The 15,403-nt window shown below is 40.2% G+C and overlaps 1 protein-coding gene across 1 annotated transcript; it reads right to left on the reverse strand.

The window, feature by feature from the left end:
• Positions 1–1,749: 1,749 nt before the first annotated feature.
• On the reverse strand, positions 1,750–2,213 carry LOC103726657 (ubiquitin-conjugating enzyme E2 N-like). The gene is given in 2 exon segments (XM_029559220.1): positions 1,750–2,088; positions 2,091–2,213. Coding segments are annotated over 2 exon segments (462 nt in total).
• Between the last annotated feature and the right edge of the window lie 13,190 nt (positions 2,214–15,403).

The raw sequence follows: 15,403 nt of genomic DNA on the forward strand, positions 1-15,403 counted from the left end.
AGCCCTGCCAAGTTCCTCAGCCTCTGTAATGAAACATCCTGCTTTGCTCCAGCCACCAGCTTCAGGTACAGGACAGGAAATGAGCAGGCTGTGAAATCTGTAATAATTCAAAAAGTAACCAATGGAAGAAGAGAGGGTTAGGTACTAAATGGCCTGAGCTACCAATGGAAGTTGAGGCAAATGAAACATGAGGCACTGATGGACGCATGGTACAACAGCCAAATAATAACACAAAAAAGAAAATATCCCATTTTGTGGTATGTGGTGAAGATATAACACAGGTATGAAGAAGCACAATCTTTAAAATTCTGTTGGTGCTTGGGAGCTGGCTCAGTGGGTAACAGTGCTTGCTCTGCAAGCAAGAGGACCTGAGTTTGAATCCTCAGGACCCGAGTAAAATGCCAGGCATGGCTATGTATGCCTGCAACTCTAGCACTGGGGAAAGAAGACAGGTGGATCCCAAGAGCTCGCAGGCCAACCAGCCCAGCCTATATAGAGAGCTTCCGATTCAGTGAAAGACCCTTTCTCAAGGTAATAAGGTGGAGAGAGATAAAGAAAGCCACTCAATGTCTTGCTCTGGCCTCCACATGCATGTGGAGGGCCACAGACTCTCACACTCACAGACACACATACACACACACACACACACACACACACACACACACACAGACTATCCTCTTCCCCCCCCCGCCCCCCATTAAGCAGAGTTTTGCAAACCAAAGGTATACATAAAAATAATAACAGCCAATTAAAATTGTGAAGGAAAGCTTTCAAAAGGAAGGAGAATGAACAAAAGTAAAAGACAATGATAAGGAAATCTTAGGGGCTCATTTCAAAACTAGAAAGATGTAGAATTAAATGAGGAACAGAAAGCAGAGCGTAAAGAACCATGAAGGCAGTGTTTGTTGTGTTAATGGTCAGTGTAAATGCACTAACTGAAGGACTCTGGTGCATGAAGAGCCAAGGAACATGAAGAAATGTCTGCCCAGTTCTGGGGAGGGGGGCAGCACCAGGACTCATGTATATTTGGACTTTATTTGATGCCTTAGGGGTTTACCATAAGGTGAATTACTGAAGAAGAGGATTTTTTTTAGAATAACCAAAATTGTTTTACTAAAACATAAACTTTACAGACTTTCCATACAAAATGGTCACAAGGTTTTTTGTTTTTTTTTTTAAAGGTAGCAGGGGATCTACACTTGACAGCAAAGTCACAATGCCATTAGTGAGGGCCGTGATGTTTATTTAACGTTCCCATTTTGGCTCAAACAATCAAGCTTGTCCATCTACAGAGTCTAAAGTTTGAATAGCTAGAGAGTATCTTCTAAAGAACTGGCTAGCTGCATTTAAGCACTGAGATTAGATTCCACAAAAGATGAGAGGAAGGACCATAAAATTAAGATAAAACTACTTTCCCCCTAAAAAATAAAATAAAAACACCCATACCCCTGCAGCTAACCCTGACAATGACCTTCAGTCACAGTGCTTTATACTTAAACCGTGATGGGGCACCACTGCTTTTCAACATCTCACAACAATCCAGATGACACGTCTAGCCTCTGCTCATGCTTTACAACAGTGAAACAGGACAACACAGAGATTTGCTAATGTGCATTTACTCACCAGAGATGAAGATGCCTGGGCTTTTATTCTATAATGTTTCTAAGACTGTGTCCATTAAATGCAAACAAAAAAGAAGAAGTCTTGGCAGTACAGGAAAAGTGATGCATACTTGATGGTCAGATCGGCTTAAATATTATTCGTGGCATATAGCCTAATCCATGCTCTTGCTGTTTCTATGGCTTGGGTTTTGTTGGTCTTCCACTGCTCAGGTACATCATTTGCTAATGGAGCATCTGGATTAGGAACACTTAACCAAGCCTGGATTGACAGGAGAACTGTTTGGATCTGCAGTGCTGGGGACCATTTATCTTTTAAAATATCTAAGCATATTCTTTGCAGTTTGTCTACATTAAGATGATAAATTTTGGTCATAAAACATACCTTAGGTGCTGCCATTGGGTATTCTTCTGCAAGGAATAGTTCTAGTTTAAAAGTCCCTCTTTCAAAGGGGGGGGGGGTCCTGGGGGGCCAGCAATGACCACATGAAAATAATAGGTGTTGCTCTCATCTGGTTCTGCTTTGATTACAGGAACTTGTTCTGCCAGCAAATGCTGGATTTCCTTAATGATCCTGTAGGGCAACCTGGCCATCTTGTCAGATCTGAGTTCAGCCTCTGTTCTTGTCTCCAAGGTAGAGGATTTTTAATGTGTAAATTGAGTATAAGACCTTGGACCCACTATAAGAGAAGGAAGAGGTGGGAACCTGAATCTTTTGATCCACATCATAACTATCCCTGGGCAGTTCTATAGCTGCACATATACACATCATGTGTCTTCAGGGAGCCATTCTTAGCCAGATCCTGTGACAGACTGTTGTTGATCAGTAATTTCTTCTATTCCTAAAAGGTACTTGATTGTGACTTTAGGGATAACAAATAAATGAGTAACTCTTTTTCTTATTGTTACTGCACCTTAGGCAAATTAACAAACCAATTTGATTAAACAATTAGGCACAAATATCTTGGCAAATTACCATTATGCTTTACTATTTTGGTTTGGGTCACCAATATCTCTGACCCTAGGGGACTGGGGCAACATCTCAGATCTATATCTTCCTTTGGGATCTTTATGTCTTGTTCTAAGCATTTTTGCATGCATAGTCACATAAACACAGACACAGCTTATGTCCATCCGTATATGCTGCCAGGAACCTTGGGATTCACTTAATGGCCAGTTGAAAATGTCTTTTTGTTTGTTTGTTTGCTTGCTTTTCCTTTTTCGTCTTTTTCTAAAAAATATTTTTTTATTTTAGGTGTATGAGTGTATTGCCTGCATATGTGTAAGTGCACCCATGTAGTGCAATGCCCATGGAGTCAGAAGAGGGCTTTCCCCTGGAACTGGAGTTACAGCCGGTTGTTAGCCACGATGTGGGTGAGGGGAATCAAACCTGGGTCTTCTGCAAGAGCAGCCAGTGCTCCTAACAGCTGAGCCATCTCTCCAGTCCCTATATTTTTGGTCTTTTTAAGACAGGGTCTCCCTGTAGCCCCAGTTGGCCTGGAACTCGCTATGTAGGCCAGACTGGCCTCCATCTCACAGAGATCTGCCTGCCTCTCCCTGCTGAGTGCTAGGATTAAAGGTGTGCACCACCACTTACAGGTCAGTCGATAACTTCTTAAGCTGTACTCACACTTGAAAAAGACTTTAGACTGTTCTTACTGTCCTCTATTCCCAGTGCTGGTATATAGAATATATGAGGGAAAACTACTAGAAATAGGTTTAAAACATAGATTCCTGGCCTAAGGTGAATGTTCAGAAGCTCTGAGATGAGACCCAGAAACCTGAATTTTTAACATTTCTTATAAAGAGTATAAGGATACACAATGGGCAGGCAGGTGATGTGATGCAATTATTACAAGTACACACGGCCTGGGCTCAGTTATCAGCTCTCACTATCACTCTCCCTGTGCCTGTGGGCAAGGGACCTTATCACTCTCTGCCATCTACCAATTGGGCATTGTGGGATTGCAGTATGTATGGCATTGTTGTGAAGACTGCATGAGTTAATACCCATAGCTTCTTAAAAGTGTTAGTACCTTGAGATGGTATTAAGAGTACTCAAAAAAAAATCTTATTTGTTGTTGTTGCTGTTGTTGTTGTTGTTGTTGAGGCCGAGTCTCACTATGCAGCCCTGGCTGGCCTAGAACTTACTATGTAGACCAGGCTGGCCTCAAACTCAGAGATCCACTTGCCACTGCCTACCAAGTACTGGGATTAAAAGCATGTATCACCATGTCTGACTCCAATCCTACCTGTTTTAAAGGTTTTTGTTGTTGTTTTGATTTGTTTTTCAAATAAGCATGTAAATACTTTGGCAATTTTTTTTTTTTTCTTAATCTGGATACAGATCGCTTCTGCCCCAAGGGTTTCGAATCACACTGTCAGGGCGGAGGCCTACTTCCCAGCTACCTGTGGCTGCAAGGAGCCAGCTATGCAAACCTTGGTTTCTCCACCCTGTGCGCCTTCTGCCGCTACCCCCAGTGAGCTGACAAGGTGACCCTTCTCTTGAACTCCTGCCCCTCAGGGACAGCCTCACACTGCTTGCTGGACAAGGCAGCCTGCTTGTTGGACAAGGCAGGCTCACTGCTTTCTTTTCTGTCTTCTATTACTGGCCAGCCATTCCCAAGGCGCATGACTCACCCTACCCATTGCCCACTTCATCCCAGAAGTCCAGGCCTTCCCTTTGTGGTCCTTAGCCCAAACTCTAACTCTCTATGAATGAGCTTCCTAAACTAACGGAGGCAGAATTCATGTTTTCTTTGTTTCTTTCTTTTTTGCCTTGTTTTTTAAAATCCCTGTTATTAGATCCTCTTCAAAGTTGAGATTTGTGACACAATGGTAATATGTTCAAATTGATTTTTAAAGGTTCCTATGATTTGTAGATCAGTCCAAAAATTTTTTTTCTACTCAAATAAATCATATGTATAGATAGTTTTGAGCTTTTGGGGTGAGCTATACTAAAAACAAAAGTTATTTTTCCTGTTAGTATAGTAGAGAATGAGAATTAGGCTACAAACGTGGATCTATGCACTGGTATTTTCCCCAGTTCATGCTTTACATCTTTACCTAATTTTTTTAAACATCTTCAAGAATCACACTGAAGCTGTGCTCAGTGATACATGCCTGCAATCTCAGCACTAAAGGGCTAAGGCTGGAGCAGGACAAATTTGAGGCCATGTTGGGCTACACAGCAAGAACTATAGTCTAGCCTGGGCTACATAGTGACCACTTGTCTCACAAAACAAAGTACCAAAGAAAAAGACCCACATTGGTTCTCATGATCTGGTAGGTGAAGATCTGCACACCCTGGTTGTGAGATACTTTGCCACATAGGATCTGTTATTTCCTCACTTGTTCAATTTTGTGTCCAATGTTTTTAATTAATTTTTCAGTTTCTCTTTATGGGCTTCAGGTTTTTACATCATTTCTGGGCATGAGGTAAAAAGGAACAATTAAACTGTGTACCTGCTGACAAGTTCCTCCTCTGATCCGAAGAACTGTATTTGCTTCTCTTTAATCCTCCCTCGTTAAATACACCTCTAAGAAATGACTTCATACATTTCACAATGCACCACACCCTTTAAAGTGAGGGCTTCCGAGAGCCAGTGACTCAATCCTTGTGCTGCTTTGCATAATGCTACAAGAGCCCTTCTATTAAAAGATTGGCATCGACCAGTGCCTTCTACCAGTTCCTGAACTCATAAAACATAACTTACATATCTGAGGCTTCCGTATAAAAGTAGAAAGGGCACAGGACAATCTACATATGTTTAATGTCTCATTATAAACTGTTGCAATCTTGTCTGCTTTCAGAGATTTCCCTCATAGCCACTGGGTATGCACCAAACTGAACAGAAACAAAGGTGATTTTTATCTGTCCTCACTGTATTTGCAGACCTCTTAGCAAAGACTCCTTCATGCAAAAGCCCCCTTTCCCTTCTCACTCCTCAGTTGCTTCAGTCTGAGAGAATTCTATCTGGTAAAATTTCAAAGCGACTTGTTCCCTTTAAAACAAAAAAAAATTTAAAAAGACAGTAGAACAAAGTTTTTTTTTTAAACAAAGAAAATATTTTTATTTGTGTATCAAAGACTAAGGTTAACAGTTGTTGTTAAAGTACAAAAAAATACTTGAAAAGCTATAGCTGATAATCACTGTTGGATTCAATCTCCCTTGATTATTTTAGAGAACATTTCTGATAAACTCCCAACTGAATCTTAAGCATGGTATATCCAGGTAACAGAATTACAGCTCCCTCCATTACTCCTCAGTGTCTTTCTTTTTTTCTTTTTCTTCTTTTTCTCTGGACTAGGAGTTGCTGTGCTGGTGCATGGCTGTTCCTCAGAAAGTGGTTCTTCCTTAATGTGTTTCTTTTTATCCCTTTTCTTTTTCTTCTTTGCAGATGTCTCCTTTCTAATACAGTCTTTTCTTCTTCTACTTCCCTTAGAATAAAGCTTTAACATGGATTAAGAACATGGTGGTGCATGTCTCATATCCTACCCTCAGGAGATAGAGGCAGAAGGATCAAAGTTCAAGGTCATCCTCAGCTACACTGCAAGTTTGAGGCTAAACTGCATGAGACCCTTTTCCAACAATAATAAATAAATAAATGGCAGTTCTTCATTTCAGTTGCTTTCACCAAAGTCCTTAGAGTCCTTGATTTCTCTCTCTTCACAACCCAACAACCAACCCATAAGAAATCTCTACCTGTAAAATACACCCATGCAGAATGCAGCCACTTTTCATACCTGCACTGATGTTTTTGAGTCCAAGACACCGTATCCCTCATCTGCAGTATTTCAACAGTGCCATTATTGGTCCCAATACAGTGCTTATTCCATACACCCAGTTGTCAAGGTAGGAGAGTGACTCCTTTTAAACTTGAGTCAGATCATGTCATTAGTCTATTCAAGACCCTGTAATGACTGACTTCCTATCTCACTCAGAACAAAGGCAACATTCTCTCAGTGGCTAACTGCATCACCCTGACCTCAGCTCCTGGTCTGTTCACCTTGATGATCGGACTTCAGTCTCACTGGTCTGCTTGCTCTTGCTCAAATCCTCTTGCCTTAGCATCTCCACATCAACTCTCTCTTCTGCCTAGAAGACTTTTGACCCACTAAACTGGTTGACTTATCTCTTTTTCTCCTACAAGTCTTTGCTCAATCTTACTTCTGATTAGAGCCTACCCTGCTCATGCCTCCTATGGTATTAAATATGATACCATAACCTGCCCTGTGCACTCTTAAATTTATTACTTTAGCATCAGTGTGTTCAAAAGCCCGACAGAAACAGCTTAAGGAAACAAAGGTTTATTTTGATGCATGATTTCAGGGGAATTTTGTTCCATCGTGGCAGGAGGGGAATGGTGGAGTTGGTGGTGACTGAAGCAAGTAGTGGAGATGCCCCAGAAAGCGAAGAGGGCAGGCCAGGACCAGGGGCAGGGAACCTTCAAAGGTTCACTCTAGGGACCTACTTTTGCCAGCCAGGCCCAATCTCCTAAAGGCTCCAGGGCCTTTGAAATAGCACTGTAAGTTTCCCAGGAATGAAGCACTCAAAGCATGAGTGTGTGTGTGGAAGGTGTTTCAGATTCAAACCATAACTCTCAATTCACTTTTTTGCTTTGTTCTACTTTTTCTTTTTACATGGGACTTTTAAAAATATTTTATTTATTATTTTTATTTTATGTGTATGAGTGTATTGCCTGCATGTATGTGAGTGCACCCATGTCGGTGTCATGCAATGCCGCGGAGGTCAGAAGAGGGCATCGGATTCCCCTGCAACGGGAGTTAAGGACAGTTCGTAGCCGCCACATGGGTGCTGGGAATTGAACCCAGGTCCTCTGCAAGAGCAATCAGTGCTCTTAACCGCTGAGCCATCTCTCCAGTCCCTACATGGGATTTTTTTCCACCCTTTAACCCAATAAATCCCCCCATAAATCTAGTCAGAAACAACAAAGGGATCATGAAGAGAGAGGAGAGGAAAAAAAAAAAAAAAAAACACCTTTTTGGTGTTTTGTTTTGTTCTGTGACAGTGTTTCACTATGTAATCCAGCCTGGCTTCAAACTCAAGATCCTCCTACCTCAGTCCCCCTTGATTCCCAGGATTACAGGACTGTGCTACCACGCTCAGTAAGTGAGCCAAGACAATTTTGAAAGAGACTAAAGAAAGATAATGGCCCCACCAGATGGGAAACTTATTTTGAAGCTGCAGTCATGAAAAAGCATATTACAATTGTGCAGAGACACAAAAAAGGACCAATTGAATAAAGAGCCCAGAAACAACTCATACCTACATAGGAACTTGGGGCTTGGCATGTTGACATTACAAATCATTAAGAAAGGAAGAATATTTAAATCTTGTGCCAGAACAACTGACTGTCTACTTGGAAAAAGATAAAATTAACTCTCCATTTTAGATCATGTGTAATGTTAGTTCCAGAGAGATTAAGAAACTAAAATAGAAAGTAGAACTTTGGGGCTGAGAAACTACTTCAGTGAGTAAAAATGATTGTTCTGCAAGCCTGATGACTGCAAACCTAAGTCTGATTTCCAGAACCCACTTGAAGGTCGAAGGAGGGAACACACTCCACAGAATTATTCTCTGACCTCCACATGTTCACTTGCCCCTCCCCCAACATCACACACACACACACACACACTACACAAAGTAATAAATGATATTTTTATGACAAATAATAACTCTATTTCCACCACCAAGTTATCGTTCACTGAAGTGCATAAAATGTCTCTAAACTCAATAGTTAACAATGAAAATAAAGCTGGAGCTTAAAAATCGCATCTCTCCAATGATTCAGTTCATTTTTACACTGATTACACTCAATACCATAACTAAACAGTAGGAAACACGTTTCTTTTAATATAATATTTATCAATCAAAAATAGACTTTAAATATTGAAGTTTGCATGAATAATGCTGATTTTTCATTTGTAGTTACCTGCCAAACTTGCACACATAATTTTCTATTATAAGTTTTTGCTTCATATAAGTAACACAGTTTGCAAATTTCTCAGTGCCATCATGATGTCCTTGTTCCTTAAAGTGTGTATAATGGGATTCAAAGCCAGGATCAAAATGGTGTAGAAAAGAGACAGAAGTTTTCCCATTGCTTCTGATTGACTCGGTTTGGGCTGAAGGTAGGTGACACTCGCTGTTCCGTAGAACAAATAAATGATATTTTAAAAAGAAGAAATCAAGGGCCTGGAGAAATGGCTCAGCAATTAAGAGTACTGGCTGCTCTTGCAAAGGACCCAAGTTCAATTCCCAGCACCCATGAAGCTAACAATCATCTGTAACTACAGTTCCAGGGGATTCAATGCCTTCTTCTGGTCTTGACAGAATTGTACACATGTGATTGATTTACATATATGTAGGCAAAACACTCATATACATAATTTTTTTTTTAATTTTAAAGAAAAACCTTGGGACTGGAGAGATGGCTCAGCAGTTAAGAGCACTAGCTACTCTTGCAGAGGACCTGGATTCCACTTCCAGCATCAACGTGGTGGCTAACAACTGTCCATAACTCCAGTTCCAGGAAATCTAATGGCCTTTTCTGACCTCCAAGGGCATTGCATAACATGGGTGCACTTACATACATGCAGACAGGACACTGATACACATTAAAAATAATAAAATATTTTTTAAAAAAGAAAAAATTTTCAGATCTTGGAGGAAAATATAGAAAAATAAATTTATAATATCCTGATACAATTTTTTTCATAAACAAGACAAAAATACACAAACCAGAAAGAAAGCTGAAAAAAAAAATATATATATATGGGGATGTATTTGAGACAGAGTCCTCCTGTAGCCCCATCTGGCCTGGAGCTAGCTATGAAGACCAGGCTTGCCTCAATCTCATAGAGATCCGCCTGTTTCTGCCTCCTGAGTGTTGGGATTAAAGGCGTGCACCACCACATCTAGCATGCTATACTTATATTAAAAGCATGTGTATGACAGAAGATTCACTATACAAAGTTAATGGCATGTCACAATCTAAAAGCTGAGACATATAACCTAAAAAAGGTTGATTTGATTTTCAGTGTCAAGTATCCTTCAAATAACTAAAAACCAAGAAGGAAAAGATAAATTGCTCAATAGAAACACTGAGCACAACATTCACAGGAGAGGAAACTGATCTGACCAGTATACCTATAGAAATATGTCCGATCGACAAAATGAATGTGTAGTTACTTGCAGTGGCAAAACCGGGGGCTGGGGTGTGCTCAGAGGCAAAGCACTTGCCTCAAAGGGGAAGCCTTGGGTTCACACTCCAGCACACGTACAAAAAAGACAGTATGCTTCTAAAAGCGAAAAGAATCCTGATAACACAAAGTGTCAGTGCTAAGGATGAAGGGGAAATAAAGCTAATAGACCTTAGTTGGGTATATAAATTGATTTACCTACTTTGGAGAACAATTTGTCAATACTTGATAAAGCTGGGAGTATGTAGATCCTAGAATCCAATAGATCCATTTTAAATGGATCTAAATAGCCAGATATGATGGAGCACACCTGTGACCCCCACTGTTTAAGACGAGTGAGGCAGAAGGATTGCCTCAAGTACCAGGTCAGACAAGCCTACATAGGAAAACCCTGTGCCAGAAAGCAAAAAGAAAAAGCAGAAAACAGAAGAAATGCTCCTGGCAAAGCTCATGTCTAGCATACTCTTGGGAGCAGGCATGCTCACTGCTACTTTGCTGAAATAATTGGAATTCTGTCAAGAAAAGAATATGTAGATAAATTTTAAGAGGATATAAGAAAATTTCATCAAAACAGTAAATGACAAAAACATAATTGTGAACTTTTTTTTTTTCAGACAGGGTTTCTTGTAGCCTAAACTAGCCTCAAACTCCCTATGTAGCTGAGGATAACCCTAATTTCTGAGCCTCCTGTCCCCACTTCCCAAGTGGTGGGATTACAGACATATGCCACCATGCTCAGTTTTTCGCAGTGCTGGGGATCAAATCCAGGGCTTCACGAATGCTAGGCAAGCACTCCACCAACTCAGCTATAGCATCACCCATATAATTGTATATTTGAAGAAAACAATTCTCAACAGCATATATTGAACAGGATACTAATTGTGATAATTTTAATAATATAAATACTATTTATAAACATAAACTAATCAACTATAAATGTAAAACATAGACATGGAAAAAGCAGCCACGTTTTGTAGTAGATCACAAAATGGTCACTATTTTCCCCCTTCTAAAAATCTACTTCCTCTTACTACTTTACTACTTCTACCAGTCTATTTTCCCATCCTTTGAATCAGTTGCTTTTGTGAGCCCTTTTCATCCACAGAATGCAGAAGAAGAAATACTTCTGGAAGTCTTGCACTGTTCCATTCCACCCTCTCTCTTAGACTTCAGCTGCCGCCTTGTAAATAAACCTGGGTTAGCCTGTCGACTGATGAGCAACACAGGCCAGACAGCCTCACTGCCCCAGCCTACAATTAACTAACCACAGACGTATGATTGAGGCTCTGCCAAAACAATCCAACCACCCGCTGACCTGCCAGTTGGTGACTATAGACAGTAAGCAAGCCCTGATAGGTAAACTTGGCTACCTCTTATCAGTGATCCACAGATTGACCTGTGAACTCTAGAGCAATAAGAAGTGGTTGTTTTAAATGACTCAGTTTGAGGAGGGGTGTTATTTCTCGCACAGCAGAAGATAACAAAGGCTATGATGTCTTCACAACTATGAGAAGAAAGGAAGTGCATCATAAAGAGAGTAGAGAGTTCCTTCCCCTTCAGACAGGGAAAACTTTTTTTCCCCCTAAGTATTTTTGAGTAGGGTCTCCCTGTAGCTCTAGCTGGCCTGGAACTCACTATGTAGACCAGGTTGGCCTCAGCATCACAAAGATCCATCTGTCTCTGCCTTCCAAGTGCTGGGATTAAAGGCAAGGACCACACTTGCCCACCCTGCCACCACTTCACCTTTAAAGTTTTAAAACAATTGTTTTTCAATTCCTGGGATAGAAGCCAGGACTATCTGGGTAAGTGCTCTAACTTTGTGCAATATTGTTAAAAGATTTTCAAGATTTAAAAGACCTCAAATTCTATGTAAAATCTTCCTAATAGTAACCTAGTAGTCTGTTCTGGTTTTTGTTTTGCTTTGTTTTGTTTTGTTTTGTTTTGTTTTGTTTTGGTGAGGAAGGGTAGGATTACTGTTAATACCTGAAATGCTGCCTCAGTTTAAAGAAGCATGTACCCATTCTTCCCACTTCTGGCCATATTCATATGAATATAGAGAAGTAAACATACTAAAAGATTTGCTGCATCATTTCCTTCCCACATAGACTGGCTACACAGAAACTTGGACATAGTAGACTTTGACTTATGTAACTGAACTCTTGAGCCACAGTGACTCAGACAAACCACATATTTTGGTCACACCCCATGGTGTTGTAGCAGGTAAACAAGAGCTAAGAGAAAATATCAAGCATTTAATTAATCAGTACTCAAGAAATAAACCTTCTTTTAAACACAACTAATTTTAGGAAGAAACAAACTGGCATCGAATAGATTGTTTAATTTTCAAATTGGGTCCTTGGGCCAGTGCAGATTCACTAATGCTTTCATGTTTAACATTAAGGTAGGAGACTGCATAAGCCTACTGAGGGATATGATTCCCAAGGACTAAGACAAAATGGGTTTCTATTTAATTTTCAGTTGATCAAAAAATTAATTTAACTGTCATCCCATCCCACTGAACAATGTAGATTTGATTAAAGTAGAATTGTTTATTTTAGTTTTGCTTTAAGTCCAAGATTTATAAAAGCACTCAAATCATAAGAGAATACAGAAGTAGGCATTATAAATAATCTCTGTAAAATTGGGCCTGTCCATCATTCCAAATCCACAATGCCACCTATTTAAAAAGTTCCATTAGCTGTTCAAGGCAAAAGATTTCCAAGAAACCATTATGCTTGATCTTGATGGGATCTTTTTTATCCTAAAATGCACAACTGAATTAAATAAAACACAAATCTATACCCAAAACTTTGAGTAACAAACTGAACAAGCAATAAACCAATCTCTGTCTTCAGGAGTCAGGAATGTAGAGGCTCCTTTACATGGAAAAAATTCAAAAGATCTGGAGCCAACATCATTCCAAGTGGCAAGAGATGAGAGCAGGCATTTGTCACCAAAGACAAGACTACCAGAGGGACTTAGAGGAGCCTGAGGCAAGGCAACAGCATGAAGTAGAAAGCATACTCTGAAACTCTTCAAGTTTCCTCTGAAACACCAACCAAGGAAGCAGAATAAATCAGGGCTATACACAGTTAAGCATGGATTAATTTCATTTATAAGCAGAAGGGAAGGCTAATCCTTTCCAATCTACTTATCTCTTAAATATATTAATGGGCTCTTTTCCTTTCTGATGCTTTGACCACATATAATGATTAAGATAAAACCTTGTTAATCAGATTTTTAGGTATATTTGTTGTTCAATGTTTTGAAACAGGGCTGTGTAGCCATGGCTGGCCTAGAACTTGCTATATAGAGAAGCCTGACCTTGAACCACAGCAGCCTTCTTGCCTCTACCTCCCAAGTGCTGGCGTTACAGGCATATGACACCACATCTTGGTTTTAGGTTTAGTTTTTAATAAAGAATGATTAGAGGCTGGAGAGATGGCTCAGCAGTTAAAGAGCACTGGCTGCTCCTGCAGAGGACCCAGGCTAGATTCCCAGCACCCACATGGTGACTAACAACCATCCATAACTCCAGTTCCAAGGGCTCCAACACCCTCTTCTGACCTCTTTGAGCACTGCACAACATGGGTGCACTTACGTACATGCAGGCGATACACTCATATAGATAAAATAAAAATAAATAATAAATATTTTTTTTAAAAAAAGAATGATTCTAGGGTTTCAACATTAGTGCAGCAGAAAGCCAATATGGCAGAATGAACCAAATAGCCCAATGTTTGAGAAAACAAAACCGAAACGTAACAATAATAGTGAAAGTGGAGCTGAGAAGATGGCTCAGGATATTAAAACACTTTCCACCAAGCTTGGTGACCTGAATTTGATCCCCAGGACCCACATGATGGAAGGAGAGAACTGACTCCCACAAATTCTCCTCTGACCTTTACATGTGTGTGGTGGCATGTGTATGGACATATACACATACACACAAACACACATGGTAAATGAATAAAATGTAAGGAAAAATTAAGTAATAATAAAAGTGCAAATAAATAGAGCTGAGCTGTCCTGGGTAAGGTGATACATGCCTGTAGTCCCAGCACTTGGAAGGTTTGATGCAGGAGGATCAGAAGTTCAAGGTTATCTTCCTCTATACAAAGAATTTGAGGCCAGCCAGGGCTACATGAGACACTGCCTCAAAAACAAGAAAAAAAATGAATAGGAAGAACTGCATATATGTAACAACCATTATTCTAAGGACTTTATACATTTTAGTTAACTTACTAATCTAATAGTTTTATGAAAAACAGTATTATCCCCATTTTACAGATATGGAAACTGAGGCACAAATCAGAGCTTATAAATGGTGGGCACAAGACTTGGTCCTCAGCAGTCTGAATCTAGAACTTGTGACCAGGCACCACATTGTCCTGCTTTTAGTAGACAAAGAAGCAAAATGAAGAGTGTCAGAAGGAAACCTCACTGCAAACAAGAAAAGGTCTCTGTTTGGCCCATAACAAAGTGTAAAGCCAGGGATCTGGAGAGTGCATTCATCCCAGTTCACTTGCCAAAAGCACATTTTGGGTCAAACTGATCCAGAAACTTCTAACATATCTCTTTCTCCCTTTGAAAAAGTAGTCAGAGTGATCTCAGCAGATGGACAGGTAGGGGAATGCCTGAGAGCACTAGGATTTTGCCTTCAGGTTGTGGTGAGCTTCCCCAAATTGCTCACCCCTAACTGGGATTTTGTGAGGCCCCTCCCAAGGCCCCTGGGCAGACCTGGCTTTGGTAGGATAAGACTGAGATCTTAGCAAACAGCCTGAGAGGGAGGGTTCTGACCTACATCAGTATAGAGGCTGTAATCTCAGTAGACCACCAGAGAATGCCAGTTCTCACCTTCCTCTGGCATAGGGGCTGAGAACACAACAGACCAACTGAAAGTCCCTATGTCACACCCCCCCTTAGGGAACTTCCCAAATTTTGCTCTGAATTCCTGCTAGTAGGGGTCTAAACCTTAGAAGGAAGCCTGAATGTACCTGACTGAAACCTGACTTGGGCTTCTGTGGGAGCTCCTGAGTAGCTGATCTGAAGCCATCAGTTCCCTCCAAAATAAAACCTGAGAGAACCTGAAACCTGGACCAACCAGCTTTATATAACCAATAATGAAAAAGACCAAGGCATACCAATAATACAAACAGAAGCAAACTTCAACTTAATTCTCATATCAGAATTACAAACAACAAAAGAAATTCACATGCCAAAATCACAACACAAGAATAATAAAATGGAAAGCCAAAACACTATGTCCCCACCAAACTCTGCCAGTCCTGTAGAAAAGTTCTACAAGGAGAACCCCCTAGAGATAACCCTGGACAAAGAATTTAAAAGAACAATCATAAACATAATCAAGGAATTCAACAAATTTAAAGAACACATTAACAAACAAAGAACTAAAAGAAGATAAGGATAAACTTCCGAATGAATTCACAAAAGAGATAGAAACATTGAGGAAAACTCAGGCAGAAATGAAGAAGGAAGTGCAAAACTCAATAAGCCAACCTGAAACAACAGGGGAAAGCCTCACCTCTAGAATGAAT

The sequence above is a fragment of the Nannospalax galili genome, unplaced genomic scaffold, assembly GCF_000622305.1.
Source record: "Nannospalax galili isolate Female #2095 unplaced genomic scaffold, S.galili_v1.0 scaffold227, whole genome shotgun sequence".
NCBI classification, from domain to species: Eukaryota; Metazoa; Chordata; class Mammalia; order Rodentia; family Spalacidae; genus Nannospalax; species Nannospalax galili.